This window comes from Penicillium daleae (genome assembly GCF_028827525.1).
Source record: "Penicillium daleae strain IBT 16125 chromosome Unknown utg000002l_segment0_segment0, whole genome shotgun sequence".
Classification (NCBI taxonomy): domain Eukaryota; kingdom Fungi; phylum Ascomycota; class Eurotiomycetes; order Eurotiales; family Aspergillaceae; genus Penicillium; species Penicillium daleae.
In genome coordinates, this window is record NW_026623150.1 from 7,281,202 (window position 1) to 7,296,257 (window position 15,056).

The 15,056-nt window shown below is 48.2% G+C and overlaps 5 protein-coding genes across 5 annotated transcripts; all 5 read left to right on the plus strand.

Moving 5' to 3' along the window:
• Nucleotides 1–1,184: 1,184 nt before the first annotated feature.
• On the plus strand, nt 1,185–2,122 carry N7458_003491 (uncharacterized protein; the record flags this gene model as incomplete). The annotated part of the gene is made up of 3 exons (XM_056906874.1): nt 1,185–1,217; nt 1,293–1,557; nt 1,620–2,122. The coding sequence occupies 3 exons, from the start codon at nt 1,185–1,187 to the stop codon at nt 2,120–2,122; spliced, it is 801 nt and encodes a 266-aa protein (XP_056770981.1).
• Nucleotides 2,123–4,653: 2,531 nt separating this feature from the next.
• Nucleotides 4,654–6,280, plus strand: N7458_003492 (DUF1996 domain-containing protein; the record flags this gene model as incomplete). Its single annotated transcript, XM_056906875.1, has 3 exons — nt 4,654–4,828; nt 4,883–5,039; nt 5,104–6,280. 3 exons carry the CDS (start codon nt 4,654–4,656, stop codon nt 6,278–6,280), a joined length of 1,509 nt encoding a protein of 502 aa, XP_056770982.1.
• A 1,343-nt stretch (nt 6,281–7,623) lies between these two features.
• Nucleotides 7,624–8,073, plus strand: N7458_003493 (uncharacterized protein; the record flags this gene model as incomplete). Its single annotated transcript, XM_056906876.1, has 1 exon — nt 7,624–8,073. One exon carries the CDS (start codon nt 7,624–7,626, stop codon nt 8,071–8,073), a length of 450 nt encoding a protein of 149 aa, XP_056770983.1.
• Nucleotides 8,074–9,459: 1,386 nt separating this feature from the next.
• N7458_003494 (Potassium channelvoltage-dependentbeta subunitKCNAB-like protein) lies at nt 9,460–10,635 on the plus strand (the record flags this gene model as incomplete). The annotated part of the gene is made up of 3 exons (XM_056906877.1): nt 9,460–9,571; nt 9,628–9,782; nt 9,853–10,635. 3 exons carry the CDS (start codon nt 9,460–9,462, stop codon nt 10,633–10,635), a joined length of 1,050 nt encoding a protein of 349 aa, XP_056770984.1.
• Nucleotides 10,636–13,270: 2,635 nt separating this feature from the next.
• N7458_003495 (cysteine-rich secreted protein) lies at nt 13,271–14,843 on the plus strand (the record flags this gene model as incomplete). Its single annotated transcript, XM_056906878.1, has 3 exons — nt 13,271–13,748; nt 13,816–14,322; nt 14,509–14,843. 3 exons carry the CDS (start codon nt 13,271–13,273, stop codon nt 14,841–14,843), a joined length of 1,320 nt encoding a protein of 439 aa, XP_056770985.1.
• Between the last annotated feature and the right edge of the window lie 213 nt (nt 14,844–15,056).

The following is a 15,056-nucleotide window of genomic DNA, read 5'->3' on the forward strand; positions in this document are numbered from 1 at the left end:
ATGATAGCTCTTATTATTACTACCTAGATGTTCACCCACTATCATAAACAACGGGTCTAATGCAGATTTACTTTCGGAGATTTTTATATGTGTGATTGTAGATTGCGGAGAAAATCGCATATGATTGTGTCCTCGAGCTCGCACATATTCTATTTGGTAGTACCTCGTAAACGATTTCTGGGTGATTGCTTACATTTGGTCTTATTGTTCGCTCTCACGGGCATTCGTCCGTGCTCTTTTAGTTCTCTCCGATGGTTCGTTCGGGGTCGGTACAGTTAGGTCATGCACGTCGTCACAAAAGAAAATATTCTAGTACTTGGACTCTAGGGGTTTTGAAATATGACATAGCTGAAGATGAATGTAGAGCAAGTCAGAGAATTCAGAGTTATTCTATCTGTGAAGCTATGACTAGAGGATCATTAAGCTGCTAGCAAGGCCGAGACTATAATTAGCTCGAGGTTCCAAATTCGGGTAGACTAAGGCCAGCCATACCCCCGCAGACAAGACATGTGGCTTCCAGAAAACTTTCCAGGCAGCAAAGCTTCAGCACCAGACGGATTATGGAGGGATCCATAGAGTGTACCAAATAATATCTATTTCTGGTCCTTTCCATTGGCCCACTCTCGAAGCTTTCGCAGAAACTTCCTGAATCTGAGATAGCCTTCTTCTATCACGTCCCGAACGATGACTGGCTCTACGCCAAAAAGCCAAGTGACCCCATAGCTGCCATCATCATGTTTGGCCCGACCTGAGACACTGTCTGAGGTAACATGGGGGCTCTCGCAAGTACAGTACTACTGGGGCTAGAAATGACAATCAAAAAGGACATCCGCTGCATCCGCTTCTTAGATCTTGGGGTTTGAAAGCTCACTAGCTTGTCGCCTGTGTGTGTGCAAGATGTGGTCATCGACAAAACGGCCGTGGCCGGTGGCCGCTTTCATCTTCACGGTATTTGGCTTGGTTATGATCTGGATGGGATCTTATCGGCCCAGTTTGTTGCCTCAGCGGCCCAACTTGGGATTGAGTGTGAACACCGCCGGTAATTCAACGCTAGGATTTCAAAAGATCTTTTTCATCAGTTTGCCACAGTTTGTCCATCCAGTCCCTTCATGTTACTACATTAGCTCTGACAATCGAATCTCAGTCGCCTGGACCGGCACGATGCAATTTCACTCATCAGCTCAATGACTGGAGTAACGCCAACACTCGAGCCCGGAGTAAAGCGCCCTACCCATTCAAACTGTAATTTATCGTGGAATACAGACTAACATTGCTTTCGTGACTCTTCATAGGTTAATGGCAGTCTACTACATGAGAAGGCCTTGCCAGAAGATAGCGGAATTCTTCGACCCGAGCAGTTGGGATGTTGGCGAGCACATGCGAACGTTTGGAAACGAATATTAGACGAAGATATCGAGACAGCAATGATTATTGAGGATGATGTGGATTGGGATATTCACGTCCGCGACATTTTCACCGAGATGAGCAACAATCTTGCTCAACAGACTTTGTTTCCAAGTTTGACGCCTCGTTCGAAGCCAACATCCGCTCCATATGGTAAGAAAATTTAACTAACAAAGATGTGAATAATTATTATACTAACTCCATATCGACTGTAGGCCTTGACTGGGATATATTATACGTTGGCTCTGCCTGGGACATTCCAAATGAAGATGATCGTCCACCTCATCTTCTCTATCACGACCCGTTCGCGCCCAATCGAGATGAAACCGGCGGCTCCTATGTCAACGAACTCGAGGGATGGGGAGCGACAGTAACGAACACTACTCGCCATCGCTTGATTGCTCCTTCCTGGTACCCTGTCTCCACAATCGGGTATGCAGTCACCAAGAAAGGTGCTCAGAAGCTTCTGTACAACCTTGGTGGGTACAAGGGACTTGGGTCGCCAATCGATTTGGCTATGATAGATCTTATCCACAAAGGAATCGTGGACTCTTACACCATCATTCCTCCGATAGTGACACGGTTCCGAACGGGAGGAGCGCGGGATAGTGATATTGATGAAGTTAAACCAGAAGACGCTGAGGTTGAGCCGGGGTCGGAAAATCTGAGTATGAGCGCGAGGAAGGCCTTGGAAAGGCTTGAAGAACAAGTACATTGAATGACATATTTAGATCTTCTTGATATTTGATAATTTAATGAATCCAAATACCCCTTGCAAAAATACCTACTGTAGCACAGTCGACATCAATATCTCAAAGCTAAACCCTCGCGCTCTCGATGTATACGCAAACGCAGCCAATAGAGGCAGTAGCTTTGAGATTAATCAAATGCCGGCCCTCAGTGAAGCAGCGGCAGCTGCAGGGTCTGCAACGCTCAGATGCCTACTGTGGCGTACAGCGGCCTCTAATATCTCTTGGCTGACGAAGTTCAAGGTGAAACGGCGCTTGACTACCAAGCTTTCATTCACAAGTTGTGCTTCACCTGGTCAATTGGGCTTCATCCTTTCAGCAGAAGAAATATGGAATAACTAAGAGGAACAAAAGCTGAAACCAGTTAAGACGTTTTATCACCAGTTCTATGATTCTGTGGCTATAGGGGTTGAATGAGAAACGAAAACCCGATAGATAATTAGACTGTATTCATTTAGATATGATTATTTTCTCGGACCGCGTACTATAACACCCGGCTGAAGGCCTATGTCTCCTTTCCTGATCCGACTAGTTCAGCAGACCGTCCAGGGCATACAATTCCACATGTCAACACTACTATAAAGCGGAAATTAGCTTCGCGGCTCAAGAGAGGACTGAGCGCTTCGTATGTGCCAAAGCTAGATGGGGCTTCCACTGTAGCATTCGGGACGAAAGAGTCCTTAGAGGGATCAATATCCACCTCAAATAGCATTTAAATGGACTTCACCTCTATGCAGCGGAGGTGGGAATATTCCATGCACTGTCTATAGTGTGCGATTTATCACTTGATATGAGAAGCTTGAAGTCACCCTAACTGTATGTCTGCCTCTAGCATCACTGATCTCGCTTCCAGCACAAAATAACTGCAAAAGGTGCACGAGCTTTAGAGTGCACCCACGATAATATAGTGCCCGGTAATGAGGACATATACCAGCCAAACCGAGGCGTCCACAACAGATTAGCCAATTTCCGAGAGACCGTACCAATCGACTTCTACGTCCTCAGTCACCCGATAAGCATATTGATCTTCTAATCTTCCTTTGCCGAAATCTCAAACACCTCCCCTCGTTGGTCCATTAGCGGTTTCATGATGCGCCCAGCCACCCAATCCGCGGGCGTAGCGTGGGGCTCCCGAGACGGCGGAGGCCCAACCAGCAGGTTATTATGATTAGCTCAGGAACAGGACGGTTCGTTTCAACGTCTCACCAGCACAAACGGTGGAACAATCACTGTTTAGCACGGAGTTCTGATTTCTCAGTTGTCAGAGCCTGATGTTTCTCGTCATCGAGTCCCGTTAGCGAAGTCCACTCTTAGTGCCCGCTTTTTCCCCTAGTGTCCACGCTGGAGGGCACGTACTTTCCCCTTGAAGCATGGAGAGAGCTCTTTCTGCGCTGCTATTGCATGCGATGGCACGTTTTAAGGACTGTTGATCAAATCATGAGATCCGCTGGATCGTCCCCAGGGTGTGCGACTCATTTCCACCCACGCATACTCCGGCTGAGTGGGCGTCGTGAAGGGTCATGGAGGGGGCGGAGGGGAGTTAATATCTGATTATCAAGGGGATTGGCCAAGTCATTTCAACCCGCAAAGCACTATGCGATGAAGGAGAGCGGGGGCTTATTCTGAGGCCCCTGGTTTGAATCTCAGAATACGGAGTACTTGATTCCCTTCTCGCCTCTTTCTAGTTTGGCTTTTCTCTTTGGTCTTTTGCTGTCGACTCTGTGGTGCCACATTCTCTTCTTTAGCCCTATCTTTGGGCGTAACTCTCGTTCATTCACTGCCTACTAGGCTTTTCAGTCTCTCTTTTATTTATCGAATTCTCCTTCCACTCCTTCAAGGCTGAGCCTGGGTCTTATCTCTCTGAAAATCGAGGTAGGTGATTGCTGTGGAAATGTGTAGAAGAGGGAATATCTTTCTTATCCCAAGCACCTCCTGTATAGATCGGATAAGGGTTGTTTGCTGCCTACCACTGCCACCACCACCAGGCTCCTTGTTTATTTTGTCTACGTCACAGAGAACGCATTTGGAGATCAAACGGTAAGTCGCATGCCATGAGGAGCTTATCCCACAATTGCCCCTTCCCTCGTGTGTCCAGTGCCGTGCCTAGCGTTGGCAGTCCCGACGCAAGGAGAACATTCCCGCTCCTTTTCAAGGAGAGCCTCTGCCCGAGGCTCTCATACTCGTCAACAATATACTCAGATCTTGAGATGATGATCGACGATCATCGCGGAGTTTCCCTCTTGCCACATCACTCGTTCGCCCACAGATGCTGCTGTCTACAAAACAACGCTTGGCGAGTCCGTCAAACTGACCTACTCTCAGATTTCCATCGCTGCGCAGACACTCCTGGCCTTGAATTCTCTGATCGCGCTCGCCGTCTCAGACCGGTTGATTCGGTCCTCCTGGAGAGTTCCTGCCAGTCATTCGTTTCCTCTCTAAATCGTCATTCGCTTCTATTAACTCCCCCCATCGTGGACGAGGCTCGATTGTCATCGCCACAATGCAGGACTTGTGCTTGACAGCGGCGTTGGTCGCCTGTCTTACCCTATTCCCAGCCTTTACCTCTGCGTTTTGGCGTCTCCCTTGCCGTGGGCGAACTGGTGTCGCCCGGTTGGATCCCCTCGTTGACCCCGGGCAGATCTCTTCCCATGTGCATTCAATTCATGGAGGAGGAAGTATGTTTACAAAAACCCTCATTCGGAAGATAACTTGCTGATTTTTGCATGCAGGATTCAGCATGAATTCGAATACGCAGTCTCTGCGCAAGTCTAGCTGCACGTCCTGCGCTGTGACGCAGGACATGTCTGCATACTGGACCCCTGCGCTTTATTTCATGCACACCAACGGCAGTGCTGAAATTGTCGAGGAAGTCGGAGGCATGCTTGCGTATGTTTTGTTGGATAGCTCATTTTACTCATGGGTCTTGAACTAACACCCTTGGAACCTCCAGGTACTACCTCCTTTACGGAGACAATGTTACCGCGTTCCCTAGCGGCTTCCGCATGCTGGCCGGAAATCCTTTGCAGCGAAACTTCACCTGGCCAGTTCCTGACCCTCCTAAGTCCTCTTGGTCCGGCGCGCAGGTCTCACAGAAGGCTCTTCGCCAGAAGGCCCTGGGTTTCAACTGTCTGAACTACGCCGGCACCGCCGAAGCCTCGCTCTATCGTCACTTCATGCCGAATAAGACCTTCCTCGACGCGAATTGCCCCGATGGACTCCGCCTGGAGCTGATGTTCCCTTCGTGTTGGAATGGAAATGATGTTGATTCGGCAGACCACAAGTCCCACGTTGCCTACCCCGACCTCGTTATGACGGGTACTTGCCCTGAGGGCTTTGAGACCCGCCTGGTGTCGCTGTTCTACGAGACTATCTGGAACACTTACGCCTTCAAGGGTGTGGATGGATACTTTGCCCTGGCCAATGGTGATCCTACTGGATATGGATACCATGGTGACTTTATGGAAGCCTGGGATGATGGCGTGCTGCAGGAGGCCGTTGACACTTGCACAAATGCCTCGGGCGAGGTCAGTGCTTGCGGAATTTTCGATCTTCAAAGTGAGGATACGCAGCGCCAGTGTTTTCTGGAATTGCCTGATGCGCTGAAGAATGAGGATGTCGAGATGCATGCTGATGGTCTGCCGGGTCCCATGGCCATCCAGTGGGGACCAGCCTACGCCACTATGGGAATGGCATCTTTCTCTTCTTCCACGACAGCCCCGGCTGTCTCTGTCGGCGTGACATTTGACGTTGGAAGCGTGCTCGGCCATGCCGATGCTATCAACACTGCTGAAATCACCACTTCTTCAACCAGCTCTACCTCATCGCCTACCCCTACTCCCACCACCTCGATTCAAGTCGACCAATACACCGAAGAGATAGTCTATCTGCAGCAGGACGTCATTGTCATGCTTGGCGATGGTGGCATCCCATATGCCACAAGCACTGGCACTCGGCGCACCCTCTCCACCGCCATTACGACTGCTACTCAGACTTCTACCGTCGTATCCTATGTTGAGAAGCGAGACAGTGCGCCAGCGGAACCCGAGAAACGGGATCTCGTCGCCGAACAGGTACTCCGACGTGCTCATAACCATCATCGTCACTCGCACAAGAGACACGGACACTAACGGCATGTAAACGTGGCCCGGGGAGGGACCACTATGCTGTGCGTGGTGTTCCTTTCCGTGAATCGGACTTGTTCTCCAGTGCGGTTGCAGTTTCATCGACTCAATTGCAGCGTTGGACCAAGGTTCGGGCCTTTTTTTCCATTCATGTACATGTTTTGCTCTTCTCTGCTATGGATGCGCCCCTGTCAGCGGGGGTGGTGGTAAATTCAATATCGATATTGCCAGGTATCTCAAAATGAAACTGTCGTGAACATAAGCAAATAGCGGCTTCCTCGTCAATTGTTTAATCTGTGTAATTGTGTAAATAAAATTTACGTGTAATCTTCGGCATCAATCGAACCTTCTTCCAAGCATAAAGTAACGTGGTAACGTGGGGGCTATAAATGGCTCTGTCGGACTGCAGTATGTTGTCTCAAATAATGTGATATACAGACCCAGCATTGTAGCTAAGCTGACTGAGACCAGATAGGTTTCATGACACCCCTCATCATAGAAAATGTCTTGGTCTTAGGTGAAAATAAGGTGTGACTAGGGAGATGTTATCACTATTGTGTGACCTCTTCGCCGGACAGTTGAAACCTAAAGTAGCCTCCATCATGCGGTGCACTGGTCTCGATCTTTGACGCCTGGCATTATCAGCTAACATGGGTATTGTTGTGACCAATGGCCAGCTGCTATTCAATCACGCCATCTCGCTTCTAGATTGGCCGCGTGTATTTGGGTAACTACTTAGTTGAAATCGATTTAGAAACAAACGCCTTTCAACCTCTTCAGGGCTGCCGTTGATATACAGGTAACACACGCAGCGGACACGTTTGACGGCAACCTTATTCTAGCCCAATTCCGTTATTTCTGGGCCGGTTGACGATAATCTTGTCATACCTGAGGCAGGGGTATCGTGGGAAAAGCTGCGTCCTGATCGCTGTGCAGAAGATTTACAGCTAGTAAAGCCCGGTTAGGAATCTCCTCATCAAAGAGATGTTCAGCGACTTGCTGCATGTTGACAGTTCGAATTGTGTATCGAAACCCGGGATCGTATGCTCTAGACTTTTGTGTCAGCCCTCCTGTGGAATGGTTGCAAAAGACCTTGCAGATCAGGTAGTAGGAGCTACAACCTGGTAGATCTCTATAGCTCAGCCAGAGCTCTCAGGAACGTCCCGATGCAGAGTGGTGATGGATTGATGACTGTCACCCCTATTTAGTGATAACAATAACTCTAGAGCTGTGATTCAAATATATAAGACCTCACTAACTCACTTCAAATGAATCATCGGCCACTGCAGGATTTCACGAGAATCCATATATTCCAGTACTGCTTGAACTTGCAACTTCTTTCCTCCAAAATGGAGAGATCTTACTTGATATTAATCATTCAACTCACTTTCTCTATCACCGCCTTGGCCTTCCCTCGCGAGACAGGAATCCACAAGCAAGTGCAGCCTACCAATGTCGTGACGGCTGAACCACCAGGTATCACCGAGGAAGGATCCCTGCGGTGCTTCGATGGAGCCACCATCCTGCATACAACAGACTGTACGATGGGAACCCCAGTCTCATTCTGTTACAAGCCTCAGCCACCGATCACCTGCGACGAAGGCTCCTTCCCTTCAGTGTGGCATCCTGATCATTGTATGGAGGTGTCGACTTGCTTCCCCACAGATGCAGACTGGATCACCACTGAATGCTCCAACGGTGCCGTGCCGATATCGACTGAAACACTATACAGTGGAACATTGGCGGGAGAAGATAATGCCCTGATAACTTGTCAGTTGAGAACCCAAGACTTGTTTTGAGATGAGAACTAATGTTCAACATCAGCTCTTGCTTGCGCTTGCCCGTCCGATCAATGGTATAGCGTTACCACCGTAGAGGGAGCTTCCAGCTTTGAGACGTACTGCATGCCCACCCGGTCATGTCCGCCTGGGATGACAATGTCAATGAGTATCAATGAATACTGCGCGACTGCCTCGGCAAGGATTTGCTCAGATCTACCTGCCCAGGCGGACCGTTGTGAATGCGCAGGCCAGGATATAACTCCTGTATACCCTGATGGTCCTGGTGCAATTGCAACCGGGTGTGAATAGGGGCCCTCCGAATCGCGCATCATTTAGTAGCTGGTTTCGGGACGAATTCGTTTGCAATGGTTTTTCATGTGTTTTTGTAATCGCTGGAGGGAAGTCCATATTGATCATTATTATTGATCTAAATGTTAATCAGTAATCCCCAGATAATGCTTGATTCCTTGCTGAACGGGTACGAAAATGAAATATCTGCCAATATTTTAATCTAAACGAAGAATGCAAGTATCAGTGAAATCATTCCCAGGGGACTGGTTGACCGAGTCGTACTCCAAAATGTTAGGACTCTGACGTCCCAGGTAAGTGTCGAATCAATAGACTTGTCACGATCGCATCTCCTTCGCTTACAAGGAATTACCATCAAAGCATATAGTCCTAAGGCTCAGTTGCCACCTAGAGGTCGTAATCTCCTTCATGCAGACTAGTTAACCAATTCGTGGTAGGAGATGTGCTCTTTCCGTATGCACGATCTGTCCAACCAACTTCATGAAGCCACTCTTGACAAAACCGATCTGGACCTCAAATGGGCCTCCCTATGAACCAATTCATTGCAATGGAAAAACAAGTGGCTGAGACCCTTCACATTCTTATTCTTATTATTATTGGACGCTTGTCTGTCAAAATTGCACCCAATTGCACCTCATCTTCTGCGCTTGTGGTCATCGAAAATGCAGATCGAACAGCCTGAGAGTCAACCCGCTTCTATGCGTTTCGATTACAATTACTAATTAGCCTAAACGCCGTTTCCCCGAAGCCACCACCCTCTGAACCTTGAATCGGCGTCCCAACTAGGAAAATAAAACTACCATCCCGTTCGGACTTGCCCCGTGTTAAGTCCATCTGTGCCCCTCGTTTGTATGTTGCTGGCATATTACGACACATTATGGTACCCCGCATCTGTTTATTCGGCCCGTGGTTGGAGCTGCTACAGAACGCAGCTCCTGTACGTCAGGTTCCTAATTCCCCGGTGGGATTCCGGATTTTTACTTTAAATTGCATCATCCCTGCTATATCAGCCCGTAAATAAATCACCGATCCTCCTTTTCCTTCCCACACTCCATCCAATTCGCCCCATTTCAACATCAGTTCCATTTCATCAAAATGTCTGAGGGTCTTCCTGAAATGCAGTACCGGAATCTTGGCCGGACCGGTCTGAAGGTGTCCGTCATCTCACTTGGAAGCTGGCTGACCTACGGTGGCCACGTGGGAAATGGTAAAGATCACTCATTACTCCCAATTCGTCTTGAACGGCTGTTAACCTCGCCAAAGAAACTTCCTTCGATTGTTTAAAGGCCGCCCACGAGGCCGGTGTGAACTTCTTCGACACCGCCGAGGGCTACTCTGCTGGACAAGGGGAGATTGTGCTTGGTGAAGCTATCAAGAAGTTCGGCTGGAAGCAAAATGACTTGGTCATTTCTACCAAGGTAAGCACACTCCGCCTATCTTGAGCTTATATGGCCCGCCTGTTAAAGCTAATTCCTTCGACTCGACTAGGTCTACTGGGGTGCGGCCAACAGCGCCAACCCTGATAAGCCCCTCAACAACGTCGGCCTCTCAAGAAAGCACATCATCGAGGGCCTGAACTTGTCTCTTAAGCGTCTGGACCTTCCTTATGTGGATATCCTCTATGCCCACCGTCCGGACCGTGATACGCCTATGGAAGAGACTGTGCGCGCTTTCAACTACCTCATTGACACTGGTAAAATCTTCTACTGGGGCACCTCCGAGTGGACTGCCAGCGAAATCTCCGATGCTTGGCGCATTGCCGACAAACTGGGTCTCATTGGCCCTGCAGTTGAACAGCCCCAGTACAACTTGCTTGCGCGCGAGCGCGTGGAGAAGGAATACCGCTGGCTGTACGAGGCCCACGGCCTGGGTCTCACCGTTTTCTCGCCTCTCAAGGGTGGCGTGTTGACCGGAAAATACAACGACACTACTACGCTACCTGCTGGCTCGCGCTTGGCCAAGTCCGAAGATGGGTACATTCAGGGTCTTCGCAAGACTGTTGGCGATGATGTATGGACGAAGCAATTGCAGCAGGTTGCTGCCTTGAAGCCTATTGCGGAGGAGTTGGGTATCTCGACTGCCCAGCTGTCTTTGGCTTGGATTCTGAAGAACCCCAACATCTCTTCTATGATCACGGGTGCCTCTCGTGCTGAGCAGGTGTATGAGAACGTGCGTGCCCTGGCCGTGGCGGATAAATTGACGGATGAGGTCATTGAGAAAATCGAATCTGCGATCAACAACAAGCCTGTTACGGAGGCCAGACGGTTTTAAGTTTAAAGTGCTCGATAGCTTAGTAAAAGAATCCAATAATCGCTAGATTCAATCTTATGAGCCTTTGTGAATCGTTCAAACATATCACTACGAGATCTTCAGTTTATGCTGTGACTGTCCGACTCGTTAATTATCAATGAGATTATGGGATTCTTCGCAAGTGTGAGAGTCTCGGCACAGAGAGGCGCTCTTTTCGCGCTATGATACTGTCTGACGATTCTATGTGCCTTTTTTGTTATACTTTTTTCTCTGACTGGAGTGGACTCTACATTGTGTAATCCAACGGGACGAATAGGACGCCAATAAGTTACTAGTCAGCAAGGCTCTTGCAAGATCCCCAAGGCTTGTCCAAATTTCATGAAACCAACGCGTAAGAGAATTCTCGAGGCACTGCTTGAGGCAGTTTAAATGAATAGAATTCTTAAGAGAAGTAAGGCAACCTAGGGAGAAAATCATTCAAGCCTTTCCTTAGATCGGGCCATCTCTACATCATATCAATTATCACTCAATCGGTATTTTATTTAGAAATTATTAAATCCCAATGTAACTATCAGCCGAAAGATGAAATTGGAAGTGGCGAGCTACTCGAGGACAACGCTTGCTTGACTCGATGAGTGGCTTGGTGAGATAAGGATTCAACTTGCAAGATGGCTGGCTGAAGTTACCCCTGCCCAACACCCCCTGACGAGCTGATGCACCTGGCCCTGCGATGCCTTTTTATTCTCAAATTTTCAACGTAACATCAAGTCAGCGGTCGCCTTGTGAGTGCCTCGACATGGATTCTAATAGAAAATACAGCGGCAGCTTCGGGAGCTCCGGAGCAAATATAAGATTTCTTAGAGACTTATTTATCGGCCGCTCCGCTTGGAAGGGCATTAGCTTAGATCCTACGTCAATCTGAACACTTTCATCATCAGTTCTCTATCCAGCTTCCTACCCGACCTTGGAGGCAACACCCTGTACGTCCTCCATGGCAAGTACTGGACTGTTCCATCTGGGGTTGCTGCCTCGTAAGAGCCTCCAATTTCCTCCCAAAACATCGAAATTCCGCTAATGCGCGGACATTTTTCAAAGGAACTACGCTAAATATGTATGCTGCATGCATATGAACCTAGATCTCTGCATCTACTCAACATCATGCTCGGTTTCGGGTAGCCTCGTCCAGTGATAAAATGCCTCATGCATAGCGGCATGATGATTGCTATACCTTTGTTAGGTTACTATCAGTTGATCATAGGTATCGAGTAGCCTCTGTGAAACATACATGAGCAATGAGGTTAGAGAAACTACCACACGCCAAATACAAGGAGTCTTTCTCTACCTGTATATTTTCTAAGATTTCTCTTAATGTTCATACTTTTTCGGCGCGATGTCCTATGATGTATACTTGAAATTTACAGAAGACGATTCAAAGCTGGATATAAATAGGCTATCAACAACTAGTTGGACTCTCTAGATAACATCTCAGTTCTTCGTAGGTAAATCGATGATCTATACTTCGCACAGAGCACAGAGTACATCGCCGTAGCTCATCTGATCTTGAGGGCTTATCAGCAGCAATTCTAACCGACGGGGAGATAACATCATGCAACTGAAAAGGATCTGAGTTGAAGATCCCCGCACTTTCAGCTTACGTCGTTACAGGGATGCGATGCAGGAGCGTGGGCTGGCACAACCCTTGGCCGCACCGATCGCCAGCCTCGCCTTTCAATCACGAACACGTTTGACCGCAGAGTGATCGTCGGTGCGGGAGGGGTTGCAGAGGTTCGTATGAGATGCATAACAGTTGATGGAATTGGAGCGTTTCCAGCCGAACCCGTCAAGGGCCTTTACCACTATGAGATTAGCGATGGCGCCAAAGTGTGACGCCAAGGGCAGCCAGACCTGTCAGGCTTGACTGGCTGCAGATGCCCCTGGATGCTGCGCCAGCCACTGTATACGCATACGATGTAGTGGGCAAACCATCGTTCATGAGAACGGATGGGTCTAGCTTCTGCAAGTTAGCCCTCGGTTTGCCCGAGTCCTTCATATGTACTTTGCCAAGGACACCAAGGAGGTCGATACAGAGCTAATGTAACTTGTTTTGTAATGGCAGACAATACCAAAGTAAAATATGAGAACTTATGCTCTTGACCAGGCGGTTTCTATATTGAACTTGCGCTTAATCTATACCGCCATGTAGACGCAGGTAACCCTGTAAGATTTAGGTATAGTGAGATGAATGAATATAACTCAGGATACGCATCATTTTACATCTTAACAGTTCCATGTTGTCTTCCCAAAAGCTCCAATTTTCCACTTGCAGCATTTTCGACCCTTGAAGTCCGCTTAGGCAGCCCGTTTGGTAATCAAAATACCGTGCAGTAGCTTTGGGTCTTAGATTTTTAGTGATTATTGACGTACGCTTAACGCTTTGTTCACAAAGTTCAGCAAGCCATGGCTGATCAAATAAGGATCTGAACTTTCAAGCGCAGCTTCGACTTAAAGACTATTTTTACAAAAATAGCGCTGCATAGATGTCGATTGCCGGTCGGTTAGAAGCACAGATAGAAATATAAAAGGAATCGAGTATCACTCTCAATATCTCAACCCAATCCCCTCAAATCTCCCGTATCCACTCCCTCCTCTCGATAAAATGATGCGCGGTCTTTCTCTAGTCAGCTTGACTCTTTTCCTCCATTCCCAACTCGCGTACGCCGAGAAGGTCCCAGTGAAAGAAATCGGCGACAATTTCACCGTCGATGGCGACAAAGTGACATGGCCCGATGGACCCTTCACAGGAAGCTTGACCTGCGCCGGTCCCGACAAGGTTCTTAGTCTGAGTGCTGACAAGAAGTACGGCACTTGCTGCCCACCTGGTGCTAGTCTCAAGGGATCTGTTGAAACTGAATGGCACTGCTGTGGCAAGGGCCATGATGTTACGGGATCCAACAATATTGGCTTTGAGTGCTGCCTGGAAGGGTCTATCTTCGATGGCAAGATATGTAAAAGGGGGGATACGTGCCCTAATGGCAAGCAGATGATCAATGGAAAATGCCAGTGTCCTGATGGACAGGAAGAGGCAGCAGACGACACTTGCAAACCTGCAAAGTGTGACTCCGGCATTAAAACCGGTATGTAAAAACGCACTCTTACTCTTGGCTTGTTGACCTGTGAGGCAACGTGACTGATGGCACGTAGGAAAATGCTACTTCTTCAAGGGAAGATCGGGCAATTATTTGACCTTCAATGCGAATCAATACTCCGAGACCGCTCTAAGCAAATACATCAGACCTGGCAAGTTCCAATTCTGTAAAGACGAAAAATGCACTCCTGGCCTACCTGTCAATCCTAGCGATGAGGTCAACATCAAAGACCTCCACGGCACGCTGCCAGCGGCAACCGATGCCGGACAGTGGCTTGACGGTAAACAGAATGGTGGGCACATCGGAAAGACACCCGACTATTCCAAGGCCGGAAATTTCTCAATCACCAAATGGCCTTGCGGAAAGTACTGTCTTACCGGCTTCGTCGATGGGATTACGCAGGCTTGTCCAGATGTCAGCCCTGGCATCAGTTTGGATACCCGTGCAACAGACTCTTGCATTGAGTATGACCTTCTGGAGGTGCCCTGTGACCTCAGAGATGATGCCAATAACTGCATTTGGAAGAACGGCGATCAATGCTGTAATAAAGTTGATTGCTGCGGTAAGACTGATTGTGCTATCAACCCCCAGCATCAGGATACTAAGTGACGCCATGTCGGCCGCGATTCAGGGCAAAGAGAACACTTCTTTTCTTTGAACATATGGATTTATGGCGCCCTTGCCTTGATGTTTTTGGGGTCTATCAAATTCTTCTCCTTTCTTGAGTCTCATGTTCGGGTTTCGTCAGAAACTCCGTCTTTGCGACCTACTGAGAAAACTTCGACGCTTGATGAGAATAAGGTGCTTGACGAGAACAAGGTGCTTGATGAGAACGTGGTGCTTGATGAGAACGTGTTGCTTGATGAGAACGCCGTGCTTGATGAGAACGCCGTGCTTGATGAGAACGTGGTGCTTGATGAGAACGCCGTGCTTGATGAGAACGTGGTGCTTGATGAGAGCATGGTACTTTATGAGAACATGGCTGTCAACGAGAATACTGTCAAGGAAGAAACCACATTTTACCAAAGTGGCAGCTATACGGTGGATCATGTTTCGCATCAGGAATATCATTCCTCGCTCTAGCCAGTCTGTTTTGCCAATTGAAGATTTCCATTTGTAACCTCTAAACCCGTATACGTAGAAGTCTAACCCTTCTTCAATAATTCAGAATATCTAGTAAGGTCGTTTGGATCGAAAGACCATAAAATTCTAGACGGAAGAGATCAATTCAATCCCACAGATCGTCGTCGAGATCCAAGAATGGGGCAGAAGTCTGACTCGAGGAAGGTGGTGGGC